General features: G+C 38.0%; 1 protein-coding gene across 1 annotated transcript; it reads right to left on the bottom strand.

The window, feature by feature from the left end:
* Positions 1–9723: 9723 nt before the first annotated feature.
* On the bottom strand, positions 9724–12477 carry nppc (natriuretic peptide C). The gene is made up of 3 exons (XM_027023447.2): positions 12279–12477; positions 10990–11288; positions 9724–10149 (listed from the first exon to the last, which is right to left on the bottom strand). Coding segments are annotated over exons 1-3 (393 nt in total). The 5' UTR covers positions 12372–12477; the 3' UTR covers positions 9724–10148.
* Positions 12478–14205: the final 1728 nt, after the last annotated feature.

Below are 14205 nucleotides of genomic sequence, written 5' to 3'. Positions count from 1 at the left end.
GCTGGAGCCAGAAACTTCAACACTATCCTACACCAGCTGTTTTAAATGCTCCTAAATAAAATGTAAACAGACAAGAACTTGCATTTAAATGATTTAGCCACTACATTCTTACAGTACCATCAGGATTGCTTACAATATACATACAGGATCTGTATTCAGAATTGTCATTCACCAAATTCAAATGGCCATAGTGCTACTCTTGCCAATAGCTTTTAGGTGGTTTAGACATCTGAAGCAGCATTTCCTTGTGAGAACAACTTGGGCTTCAAATTTCTTCACATGATTGTCTACACTAATAGATTACTGCATGAGTAGATTTTCTGCAGGAGCCAACACACAGTATGGTTATTATCTGTATGGACGTCAACATGGCTGGGTTGGACTCGCAACTCAACATGCTTGGTTACATATGCAAAGCAGACAGCATCTTTAATAATCTCTAAATGATAACAAGCAGGCTGTGGGGCAGAATTGATGAAGGCTATTAATAGTATTGAGAAATCATATCTACCAGGTACATTGAAATTATGTTGTCTTTAATCTGACATGCTGCCTCACAATAGATGGCCACTTATGGATTTTGAGGTCACAATTACACAAATGGAGAGGCTGAAGAGGATTATGAATTAGTCTATAAGGAAGTGGCTGGGGTGTCTTATTGTTGTGGCAAAAAGGAAAATCACCTGGCCAGAGCTGTGGGCAATGGAGTTGCATCAGGCTTTTCTTGGAGCAATCTACAACATCCTTCCAACTCCGCAAAACATTGGACAGTGGGTAGACATATAAATTATATGTGGGGTTGGCATGCAGAAGCATATTTTATCAGTATGTAATCTTATTTTGTTACAGGGTCAATATACGTGAAGACAAAATCAAGTGCTTACATTTACATTTACGGCATTTAGAAGATGCTCTCATCCAGAGCGAATAACAAAAGTGCTTTGTCATATACTCATAGAATACATCCCAGCCAGTAGAGCAGGTTAGAGTCCAATGTACAAATGATGTAGAATACTGTAGAAATACAGGGATCACTGCTGATGCCTAGAAGTACAAAATATATAAGGTCTCTCTTAAACAATGATAAGTGTAATAAACAATAAGTGCTAGAGTTTGTTAAAAAACAACAGTTTAATAAACAAAAGCCTACAATAAGTATTAATTTAGTTAGTCAATATGGGAGCAGGGTCAGTTGTCATTTAAATATGCCACGAATAGATGTGTCTTCAGTCTGTGTTTGAAGACTGCAAGGGACTCTGCTGTCTGGACAGCAAGTGAGAGTTCATTCCACCATCTTGGAGCCAGGACAGAAAACAGTCTTCCATGAGACCTGAAGCATGGTATTTTAAGATGGGTGGATTGGTTTCTTAGCAGATTAGCATGTTAATTTGATAGTAAATTCCTAGATGTTAACTTATTGCCTAGTGAAATTAGTAATAAAGCAATTTAGTTTGTGCGAGGGGCAACGTTTTGGAGAGTGAGTGCAGGCTATAAATATAAATATAAGGTGAAGCACAAAATTGAAAATTGCTTGTGGATGTAGGTAAAAAAAAACTACAGGTCCCGTAGTGTATTGCTTAACTACACTGAAGTTGGACATGGTGTTGTACTCAGAAAGCAAATTAATAGTTTATTTCATACAGTTAACAATTCCATTTGAGGATGCAGTGGATGAAGCTTTTGAAACTATTTCTCCATTGCCCTTGATGGACGTTCTCATGCGGGATGGGTTTCGGACATGTGTACACCATCAAGGCCATACCAGGACTTCTAGAAAACCGGACTAGTCATTGATTGCAAATGTTTTAATTTTTCTTATTTTTTATTTATTTTCTTCTCTCTTTCACTACTTATTATGCTCCTTATTGTTTATATTGTTACTATTTTAGTGTCCGTTCTCGGCCAGAGGAGAATGGGAACCCCCCCCCTTTGGGTCTTGGTTCTTCTCAAGGTTTCTTCCTCATGCTCTAAGGAGTTTTTCCTTGCCACCTTGTCGCCCTTGGCTTTGGGGCTTGGACTCTGGCATTTGTAAAGCTGCTTTGTGACAGCGACTATTGTTGTAAAAAGTGCTATAAAATAAATTTGACTTGGCTTGATTCAAAAGGAAAAAGCTGATGCAGTATGTATTAACAGTGCCAGTCGGACTGGGTACAACTTTTGTTGCTCTGGAGGCCAACATGAATGATGGGTTGTGATAGTGGCATAGTGTGTAAAGCCCACATGAAATTGGTGGCACTGAGCATGCATTAACCATGCTGATGGCAATGGGTACAGCTTTAGTTACCATTCAACATATACCAGTAAAGAATTGTACCATTGATCCACGGTGTTGATCATATTTCTGCAAGAGCTAATTCTGACAAAACACAATATATCAAGATACTGTATGTGTCAAAACATTCCACTTTTATGCCTTATACAATGATGCATATATACAGACATTTAGATTTAATAAATTAAAATCAAAATAATCTTGCAGTAATGGTGGAATCTACTCTGTCCCTATTCAAATCATCTTGGCTATTTAGCTGTCATGTTACAATGGCCAGCTTGTACCAACTGTTCTCTGTAGTCTCTAGTTATTGATCAGGAGCATTAGTGAACATCTTGTATGGGGACCTGATTACTTTGATTTTGATTTGTAGCTAGCAGACTTTAAACTGGGTGCCGTACAGTGACACTCCTGCTACCGCTGATCTCCCTTGCTAATCCTTTTGGTTGTGTTCAAGTGCACCTAAGAGGAAGTTTATCTAAGATCTAATTCTTGAGTTTCCTTATCAATATATTAACACTGCAGTCAATATTCACTTGGCCCAGAGTTAATTTATAGCTAGTTAGTATACAATTAGCATCAAACTGCTAATATCACTATCATTAGCCTTGTTATCTATACTGTCTATAAGCTTGTGTTTATGGTGCACAATAAGATTACTCATTGGCATTAAGATGGTCAGCTCATAGTTTATGTTCAAAAACATGTACAACTGTGTATTTCTTTGCTTTTAAAACCATATATGGTTCAACCCATTGACAGTTCAGTCCACCTTACATGAACATGTATCTGTACTTGGAATGTTATATTAACCCTAGCTGGGTTGAATGGCATAATTAGTCGATAAAAGAATAAACTGCATAACTGTGCATACATTGTGTTGTTGTTTCCTTGACTGGGACCCACTGTGTTAAATATAAATTCCTGCCTATATGCATTGTGTAAGCATAAAATTAGAATTATCTGTTGACACACATGCATACAATATTTACATATTTTTATTTAATAATTGATTTAGCTGTTAAAGAAATGGGATCACCACAGAAGTAGCCAATCCACCGTATTAGTATCACCCATAGTTGCATTGTTGCCTATAGAGCAAGCAATACACCGGTAGTCGTTTAATTAGCCACATAGTGTAGGTACCATGCCATTCCAGCAGGTGGCAGCACAGTCAGCAACGCATTGAGCAGAGAGCGGGTATGTCTAAAGCACGTGAATTCACGTGTTTTAAATATTTTGATCAATAGAACTTCTTTTCCTCACTTCTTTTAAACCCAACAAAGTCAGACTTAAAAGAGGGGCTCTGTCATCTCTCAGATTCTTTTTTCACTCAGTATCACGTGGACAGTTAACAGTAAACAGTTGAAAAACGTATTTCTTCATTTCACTAATCCAAGTAAACTAACGTGTGATCAACGCTACCGTCGCGACAGTCACCGAAAGACTTCAAGCAAATTACTCTTTAATTACTCACACACTCTCTCTCATTACTAATAAATATACGTTATATCTCTTTATCATCCCAAGGCATCTTCCCCAGGCTCAAACACACCACTTTGTTGTTGGTTAATAAAACTGGCGCCATTATGCTTTGTTCTGTGATCAAGTTAAAACCAGCCAGCTGAGCTCATTAACATATAGCCACGTTGCTCAGCTGGTTTAAACTCTGCCCCATTTTATTTTCTTTCTTCTACTTAGGAGAACCAAGAAAGCAAATCCCACCTCCTTCTCTCGGACGCTCGCACGCCTTCACTTTCCTCCCTCTCACTCGCACACCTTTTAGATTGTTTCATTGCAAATATACTGATGCTGTTCGTGATTTAGAGTAGTTGGGTTAACAAATGTATCATTTATTCTCACCAAGTTATCCGACTTTATTTTATTCAGATTGGGTTTTGATAACAATCTAATCAAATAAATCACGGTTATTTATATCCTTCAGGTATCAACTCTTTAATGTTACTTTCTTCAGTTAAAAATTAAAGATTGTGATATTGAGCTGAATATTTAAGACTAATAGAAGCATAGTAAATTATACATACATATTATACATATTATAAAGGATTGGTAGATGAAACCCCTACAATATTATGGATGTATTAGTTATGTTCACTAATTTATAGATTAAAAAATTACTGCTAGTTTCAGAGTCAGTTCTTAAGCAGTTCTTAGTGGTTGTATTTGGACATTTTTAAGTCATTGTGGCAAACTGCTGTTGGTTTGTTATACTATGTACAATTATATAAATGTTGACATATTAGTAATCTTACCTAAACATGCAGATCATTAACGAGATATCCACACTGGATTAGCCCAGACCTGGGTTTCAAGAAGAAGAAGGAAAATAGGCCAACAAAAAAAGTGTAAAAGTGGAGGAAGATACTCACAGGGGGACTTTGTCTTATGTAGGAGGACCAACCTGGAAGAGATTGGGGAGTGCAAGGTAGAGTCAGGGGAGACTGCCGTTAGGCAGCATCAGATGGTGATCTGAAGGATGACTTTGGAGACCCAGAAGAGTAAAAAAAAAAAAAGAGTAAGTGGTAAGGGCCCTCTGTAGAACAGACAGACTTTCATCTGGACACCCACGACAATGGGGCTTCTGGACCTGATTGCAACTCTGTCATCGCTTCAGCACAACTCCTGGCAACAGCTTCCACAGAGACTGGTAGCCTGCATGCAATGTCCTTCAGCTTGCATGGACTGAAAGCTCTTTTGTAAGTCTCTCTTGATAAGAGTGTCTGCTAAATGCCGTAAATGTAAAATGAAAGACTCAGTCCTTAGAAATGAGTAGTGGAGCATAAATGCTGAAAAAATATCTGTGTTCGATGAAGTAGCTTCTGGCCTAAATGAAGATGCAGGGGGTGAGAGTAGTATGGGAAACATTCAGCACCAATTTCAGGAACTCAGTAGGAAGCATGAGGAGGCAATAGCAGCCATTGTCAGTTTAAGTAATGGATCAACCAGTACTTTTGTCTATGTACCAAGGGAAAGACACATTCAGCCTTTCATTGCAGACTTGAGTAAGGATGGGAGGGCTGTTGATGAGTTTATTGAAGAGGTAGAAGGTGTAGCTGGCCAGGGATCGACTCCTTGAGGAGCAGTCAGACTATGTACTCTCACTTTTAAGGGGGGCAGCCTTAGAGGAAGTGAGGTTATGGATTGGAGGAGAGGGCAAACAGCCTAGTGGCCTCTTCATGTACTTGTGAGCAGCTTTCAGAGAAACACGCAGTGTGGCTCAATTGTTAAACAACTTCTATGGTCATAAACAGATAGACGGTGAATATCTTCATACTTATTCTCATGCACTGTCTCAGATACTGACTTCTATACAGAGGCAGCATCCTAGTGCTATGTCAAATGAAAAGGTTGCCAGCAGAGATCAGTTCATTGAAGTGGTGAGTGATGCAAGCCTTAGGAGAGAGCTACGTAAACATTTAAGAGAGAAGCCACAGTTAACCTTCATTGAAGTAAGGGAAGAAGCCATTATATGATCTATGGAGGCCCTCATGACAGGTGCTAAGTGCAGTAGAAATAGGAGTGCAATGTCTGAAGATCTGTTGGAAGCAAGGTGTTCTGCCATTGACTTGCCAGCTAAGCCCCCTGTAACTTCAGAGGATGTTTATAAGTAAGTGACTGGGCAGGGTAAAGCTATTATTAAGTTTACCAATACAGTCAAAGAACTCAGCCTACCTAGCCCTAAGACTGAGCCAGCAGTTACAAATAGATAGAGCACAAAGTCTATATTCACTGATGATGGTCAGCCCATATGTTTTAAATGCAATGGTGTCGGTCATATTGCTCAGAAATGTGTCCGCTGACAAAAAGTTTGTTGTTATCCATCTCCCACAGTTGAACCTTCAGTTGCCCTTAGTCTGAAAGCATTCTAAAAGCAGACCCTAGGTTCTCCCAGCACACAATCTAGCCATAGCAGACTATTCGAAGATGCTGTTGGGACTTGTCCAGTGGTAGCTGTCTACATCTTGTTGTCTTAAAATGTCTGATGCCATTCCATTCCATATTTAGGCTACCTTGAGTTGGATGTCAAAATCATGAATATAACAATACCTGAATGTGCTTTTCTAGTGGTGAAGGATTCTGAGGTCCCAGGACTTATCTCTGTGAATATTATTAGCAGGTGCCAACAGTTGATGCATGCTGAGTTTGAGACAACCCTAGGTGGAAACACCATCAGATTGGAGACATGCATTCCAAGAGTCCAGACTGCTAACATTGTTCATTAAACTGCATTTGCTAGATTAGCTGGAAGAGAGGTAGTACACATACTAGCTTTATCAGTTGCCCAAACAGTCAATAGATGTTTCTCAAATAGATTGTAGAAGCCTGGAGCCAGTGAATGCATCTTTGCTTGGTGGTCTGACTCCACTTCCCTCTGTCATGTCAAGTCAAATTTATTTATATAGCGCTTTTTACAACAGCCATTGTCGCAAAGCAGCTTTACAAATTTCCAAATCCAAGCCCCCAGTGAGCAAGCCAAGGGTGACAGTGGGAGGGAAAATCTCCCTAGAGCATGAGGAAGAAACCTTGAATGGAACCAAGGGGGAGCACATCCTCCTCTGGCCGCTTTGTGTTTTCTGTGGCAGGTTTTTTCCTGCATGATGACAGTTATGCTTATGGTTATGTTAAAAGTGTTTAAGAGATTTGCATTTTGTGTAAATATTATCAACAGTATTGCAAAAGGGGGAAACTGTTGAATTGTATTCAAGGTATCAAAATTTGTGTATCAGCAACCTGGGGAAAAACAACAAATAAACAAAACTAATGATGTAGTTGGGGGGAAAGTTAAGTTGCCAGAATCATAAATACATAAATATAAAATTTTGTTAGTCAGGTACCTGTTCTCTATGCCCTATTGCATGCCCTATTGCATGTTCTAAATGCTTAAGCAAATAAAGCTCCAGGAACAGAATAATATGTGTAGGATTCTAACCACTTGGTGGCAGCATTACAAAAAATAAGATGCACTTTCCATGACCCTCATCAAGACATTTTGCTCACTTTAGGTAAAGCTACAGCTTAAAAAATGACACCATTTAAACATTTTGCATTTCACTTTCAAATATTCTACTTGTTTTATTTTTGAAATTATCAGCCACATTTAATTCCTTTAATTCACAAAACAATTGGGATAGTCTTACTATGTGTATTATAGATGAATTTTGGAACTACCTGAGCATTATTTGCTACATTTTTCCTTCATAGAGTCTGCTTTTTTATGTGAAATACTTTCTGGAGTTGTGTACTCTCAGCAGTTGGAGGCACATTGCTAAGAAAATTGGAAATATTTCTTTAGTGATAATATTAAACCCTAGACGCTTTACTTTTTTTATATGGACATCAGTTACGTTTCCTTTGCTAGGCAACAAGGTAAAGTACATATGAATATGACATGTTACATTAGCCCCATTCTAGCCATCAAAATCAACCCACTTACAAACATACAACCCATTTTTGTTGTCAAACCTGTTCCTCCATTTAGCCTATCATAAAATACAAAAAAAAACAAAAAAAACTGGCAACTTGTAAAAAGCTTTGCTTTAAAACTTTCTGAAAAGAGAGTGAAATCTCATCAACTTTATTCACTTAAAGAAGAAAATAATTGTTTTGTTCAGCCACACTCACTGTGGGACATTTCATTATTAATGAATATCTTTGTGGCTTAAGCACAGAATGTCATCTTTAACTTGAATGCATTATATGTATACTATGTGTTGTGTGAACCACACATGAATCAGATCCTTCTTTATATATAAACTCCCCATTTCAGGCAAGCATAAATAATCGTACAAATTGACATACGCTTAATTATCTTAATTAAAATTAGCTTAATTAAAAAAGGACTGCCTGGTGTATATGGCTCATAGACATTAGTGGGTATCTTCCCTGAGGATTCACGGCCAGTACTTTAACACAGCAATTTTTACTTCTGCTTGCCTTCATTCTTGTCTTCTTTAACTAAAAATTGTTCTCAGTGTGGGTCAGGTTGGACCACCAACATGGCTATTCAAGAAACTTCTGTGTTTTAGCCCTAAAACGTTTAGTGAAAACCCAGAGTTGCACACATGCCCTTGTTACCAAATCTAGTCTTTCTTGAGGCTTACCAGTGGTTTGAAGCTAGAGCTAAACCCTCTAAGGTCATGCAGGTATGTTTTTTTATAGTAGTCTTTGATACCTCTGGTTGTTTCACTGCTACTTGTTTATCTTTCTGGATCTAAAGGTGCCACATGATCTTGGCCGTGGTGTTCTCCACCTCTCTCTGTGGTTCCTCCCTTAGTCCTGCCACTTGGTTTTGTGCTTTCCCTGCCAGCATCTTGCATCCGGCTACTAGGTGCTGGATTGTCTCAGAGGCTCTTTTGTACAGTCTGCATCTTGGGTCTTGGGTGCTGTGAAACATGACATACATACATACTTCTTATGACATACATTGTGTTTATTGTTGTTTACATTCAACTATAACTAATATTTTTTTGATATGTCTGATATGTTTAAGCAGCCATCATTCACTGCCCACATACTCTAATGTCTACTTTCTTTTCTGTTTTTAGTTTCTCTCTCACTTTCTGAGCAGTTCCTGAGTTGTTCTTGCACAAGATGGGATTCACACACACTCAAAATAATCAAACCAAAACTGGATAAATTACTTATCACCTATATTATTTCTTAATACATGCATTACTACAATTTTAACGTCACAATTTTTGTATGCTAAATGCGTGTACAGCCATAATTAATTCTGATATGCAAATGCTAACATTAATCCTCTTTCTCCTGTTTTTTCTTTTTTTCCTGCTCTTTTTTTCTGGTGCACTTTTCTGATGTTTCTTGTGTTTCTTATTGTTTATTTTGTTCTTGTGGTACTGGTGTCGACCAGGGGAGGATGTGTTCCTATTTTGATTTGTCTTGTATCCATTCAAGAGTTCTACCTCATACTTTTAGGGATATTTTCCTTGCCATTGTCAGCTTTGGCATGCTCACTCGCAGCTTGGACTTGAACATATGTATAGCTGCTTTGTGAGGACACCTGTTGTAAAAAGCCCTTTGTAAATACATTTTGATTGATTGATGATACACCCCTGCTTTGCCTATCCTAGTGCTTGATATTGCTATGATTAGTCTCACTGTGTTGTCTTTTGGTCCTGGGTTTTCTAGCCATTGGTAATATTGTCTTCACACACACACACACACACACGCACACACACATACATTCACATGTCATTAGCATTTTAATTATGAATCTAATGTATTGGAATATGGAAACACAATATCTGAAAGTGCTGTAAAAAGCTGCTGTAATATTTTTCATTTTAGACACCCAAAAGGTGTGAGTAAAAATAAAATTTTTCAGTATTTCAACATTTAAATTATTTTGCTGTATCAAAGCTATTATTTTTTCAAATACAATTTTTCAGGAGAATGTTATGCATGTTTTTTAATCATTTTTAAAACATTTACAACTATTTGAGACAAAAAAAAGCTACAAACAGAATTGACCTGCCGTTTGCATTCATTTCAAAATGTTACATAAATAAAACTCATATTTATAAATATCTCTTTTTATAAACATATAAATAGTTTTTAAACATAAATACATTTATGCAGGAATGAAGTACATGAAAGTACAGCAGCAGCGACAATATACAGCTTTGCAATTTTTTTTACACCATTGTCCGCCATCTTCTGTAGTATGCTGTCATTTATGTCATATATTGTATGTTTTCTTGTATTTACTGAAATTTGTCCACATCTCAAGTCGTGGTGGCTTCTGTACCAATAATCCACCCCTTTTCAGGAGTCTCCTCTAAAGAGGAGTAACAAAGTCAGCATTGTCCAAAACCCAATGATCTTCTTGAAATAATCTGAAATAGAAAGAGACAGGAATGATTGTTTGTCCTTCTCACAAAAAGAAAGTACACACTATTTACCGTTCAGCAGCTTCTCTGACAAGAATTTGATGGTTGCAGAGTTAGAAATCTATTGCATAACCTTCTTTTCCAGCACCTATCTGTCATGTTTTGCATGTGCATCAGACCTGTACATCTTATGAAAGCCCTTGGCAGATACAATGTATAAATGAGTCACATACAAAAACAGTGAATCAGACTGTATACCCTCCCATGATGTAACTAGCTGGTTAAATACCCCAGTACCCTGGACTAATTGTCTTCCTATTTGGTCCCTGCATTCATCCCTTTAATTTTTCTTGTGTTTACATGACTCTAATGGAGAATTTCATGTTTGCTTGGATATACTGGAGACAAGTGAACAGGTGTCTCTGTGTAGGAGAAGCTACTAATTCTTTTATGGTTTTGCATTATAAGACACACTGAAAGACTTTATTCATCAACATGGGATTCTAGGTCAACCAGAATGACATTCATAACTGACATCTGTAGGTAGTAGGCCTGCTTATGTTTCTCACTGAAACAGCAATTAGTATTCTGGTCCCACTAGTCTCACCCACACACTTTACCACTTATATTCTAACTTAAAAATTATAACCATTTAACCCATGTACTTCACTTAAAACAAAAGAGGGGATTTTTTTGCTTGAGTATGTATAAAAAGTAACTCTAATATCATTAACTGTCATCGCTTCACTTTGTTGAGAATACGAGCAGGGCAAAGAAGGTATGTTGCATGGGTCTGCCAGAAAAATGTGCCAATTTACTCATATTATTAAAAGAACACTTACCTACCATGAGAGATTGTTTACAGAAGGATAATGGGCTGGTTGACAGCCCATGCCACTAATGGTGCCTATTCTATCCATCTTGTGTCCAAAGCAGCCACTTCTGGTTGTGGTCCCTCCTTTCTTTGATCCTGATTTGAGTCTTCTTGAACCTGGCTGGTCACTCATGATGCGTGCCCAGACACCCTTGGCGCGGGTATCCATTCGGAGATCACGTAGCAGGCGTGCTCTATTCTCAATCATTCGCTCACGTTCACCTGAAGCCAGAAAGTCCGCCAATTCTTCCCCCAACAGTGCTCTGAGGGACTACAAAACACAGGCAACGTTTTAGAAAAAAAGAATTGTTTAAAAAATATGGAAGGCCAACATTATTTGTCAATATAGATATTGTTGTGCCGATTATAGGATTGACTGATTTAGGATTGATCTGCAGCATTAAATTCCTTACCATCAGGTTAATTTCAAAATTCAGTCTTGGAACTAAAGCTTTTAGTAAACGACAATTAGTGAAAGTGACGTTCTGAAGGTTTCAGTGTATTTCCATTTCTGGTAGGCAAAATGACAGTGCCGTAAAAATTGATTGGTAGAAAAACCACATTGTCAAATAAATTTGACTCTAAAAGTCTAAATATAATTCTACCCTAAAACCACCCCAGTGGTGAGCCGAGAGTGCGCTCACTATCATTTTCCTTTCTTGGACGCGTGCAGCATCTCTTAACACAGTTGAAACGCATACTGCTAGAGGCAGCCCGCGGGCTCAGCATCACATGCCTTAAATTAAAAAAAAAAAAAAAAAAAAAAGCTTTCACCAACTTATTAGTTATAAGAAGTAAGTAAAATTTATGTGCGTCATGTAGGAAGAGGCTGGTCTAAAATCTATTTTAAAATAAGGCTATAGCCATATTATATTGCTATAATTAAAGCCAATTCAGTCAATAGACTGATTGCGCAAGGATGTTCGCCCTGAGCGCATCCGAAACCCGCAGGAGTCTAGTGATGCTTGGAGTTCACTAGATAAACGTAATAACCAGAGAAACCGCAACAACGATTTTTAAAAATTTGTGCAGTCGGTGAGATTGAAGTGCTTGGTTAGCGGTATTTATGCCAATCAACAACCTGCTCTTAAATATACGCGTACAAATCGACATATTTAGAAAGCTACGTCCACAAAGTATATTTAAACTTGTACTAAAACAAATAAAAACGTGTTTCTCCTTTAATCACCAACCGCTCTGTAAACAGTTTTAGGATACATGTCCAGTTTTGTTTGCCTGGTAATAAATCGAGCTGTCTCACCTTCTCCTGTGTTAGTGTTAAGGGTTTTGCCTCTATGTTGACTGAAAGTAGAGTCATCATAAGTCCACAAGCCACCCAATGCGTGATGTTCATTCTGTTATGTTTAAAAGTCGAGTCCGCAATGGAGAAGTTAAGTTTTCAGTTTAATTGTAAAGGAAAGCGCTGTCGGCTCTTCGTTTAGGCTACTCCCAAAAGACTGGAGCGCTACTCTAACTCAATGCAATTCTCTTGACGGTTTTATAGCGTACTAACGGTGATGTCATTCCAACCTGCGTAATGGTTTCCCTCCCTCTCGTGGGCTCTACCTTGCCAATTTTTCCCATTAAGTACCTGCATCCGCGGAGAAAGGCGCGTCATACCATGATTATATCAATTGCTATTATAAACCAATATTCCTTTCGTCATTTGATCAAAGGATGAAAAAATCTGGGGATAGACTTGTGAAGGTTCATTTGAAATACTGTAAGTATTTGAACAGACAAAATACATATAAAAGTAGCGGAAAAAAACTAGATATGACACAAATAAAAAGTAACAATCTACAGTTTGCCTACAGCGGTAAAATAGACCAATTGTCCCGTTGTTAAAAATGAAATAGTTGACATTAACTTTATAAACGTTCTAAACTTCATTGAGATATTTATATCTTTTACCAAGATAAATTTTGACTTGTCGATCATTTCACATATTAAACTGTTGCAACACAATGTGTCGTAGTAATTAGGCCCCTGAAGAATAGCTGCTGTTGTAAGGCAGATGTTGTTCTTATTTACGTATGTTATGAATTTACTGTAACTGGAATAATTCAGTTCCTATGCAGATAACAAATTCTGTGCACACGTTTAGCTTAGAAGCCACAGTTTAATCAAATAACGTCACCAAAAATAATATCATCAATGAAATACGTTTATGATATATATTCAGCTAAACCGCCTTTATTTTAGTAATCGTGGTGGTTTAAAGTTTACTTCAGTCTTAAGTTCTCTGAAGCTAATTTTGTTTATGAGACATAAAACCTCTTTAAAATAAATAAATAGACGCAACATAAAGTCGGCAGGGGACCAGTTGTATTTCGAAGACAAAACGAACAACGGAAGAAACCTGTAGTAAGGTATCTTCTGGTTAGAAACACTGCGTGGCAGTATAAGCTGTGTTGAAATGGAGAAGGAACCGTGCGCAAAGGCAGCGCCTATTCTTCAGAAGGTGCCCGTCCAAACGGGCTCTCCGTGTTTGAAACGCTATTGTGTTCACATAAATCCATAAATTCAGTGCGTTTGTAAGCCAAAATTGTAGCCCTGAAACCCCGCAGACAACAGCTTCATTGGTGCTTCGTTAAATTTAATGCATTTCTCTATTTCTATTCATAACGGGGATACTGACATCACCTGCCTATACATGCATGTTATGCTATTTATTTTAATTATATAAAGGTAACAAACAAATAAACCCAAGCAATAAACAACTGCCACTCAAACCAAACCCACTCAAACTAAATAACAACTTACTTGTTTGTGGATTACTTGCCTGTGCACCCTGTCTTTGGAAATAGCAGGAAGGTGTAATGGTGTTTTGTCTAACTCTGTTTGGATCGTCCCCAATCAGAGCACTGACAGAGTGCTTCTGACACACATCACTTTTACTGTAGGGGAAAGGTGTCAGGTAAGCCTACTGTACATGGGGTAAATGGGCTTTACATGCTGTTCGGTCTCAACATGACTTCAGATCTCCATGGGACCCCAGGTACTGACATTGTAAGAGCAGCCCACTATGGGCATATGTAAAACAGCCTTACAGCAGTTCCAAGCAACAGCTCATGGTGGAAAAGAGGCCTGGTTAACTGTTTGCTCACAACCTTTCACCAGATGTCTGGCAGAATGAAGACCAGAGGCCAACCATTTTATCTCTAAGACATCTGACGTCCTTAACG

Source organism: Electrophorus electricus, chromosome 26 (genome assembly GCF_013358815.1).
Source record: "Electrophorus electricus isolate fEleEle1 chromosome 26, fEleEle1.pri, whole genome shotgun sequence".
In the NCBI taxonomy this organism is placed as follows: Eukaryota; Metazoa; Chordata; class Actinopteri; order Gymnotiformes; family Gymnotidae; genus Electrophorus; species Electrophorus electricus.
Note: the sequence above shows the minus strand (reverse complement) of the source record. Positions and strands in the feature narration are given on the sequence as shown.

Excerpts from the sequence above, each read along its gene's own strand:
- nppc (XM_027023447.2), bottom strand. The coding sequence starts at position 12,371 with ATGAACATCACGCATTGGGTGGCTTGTGGACTTATGATGACTCTACTT. Across the intron at positions 11,289-12,278 it reads TAACACTAACACAGGAGAAG|TCCCTCAGAGCACTGTTGGG; the intron begins GTGAGACAGCTC and ends TGTGTTTTGTAG.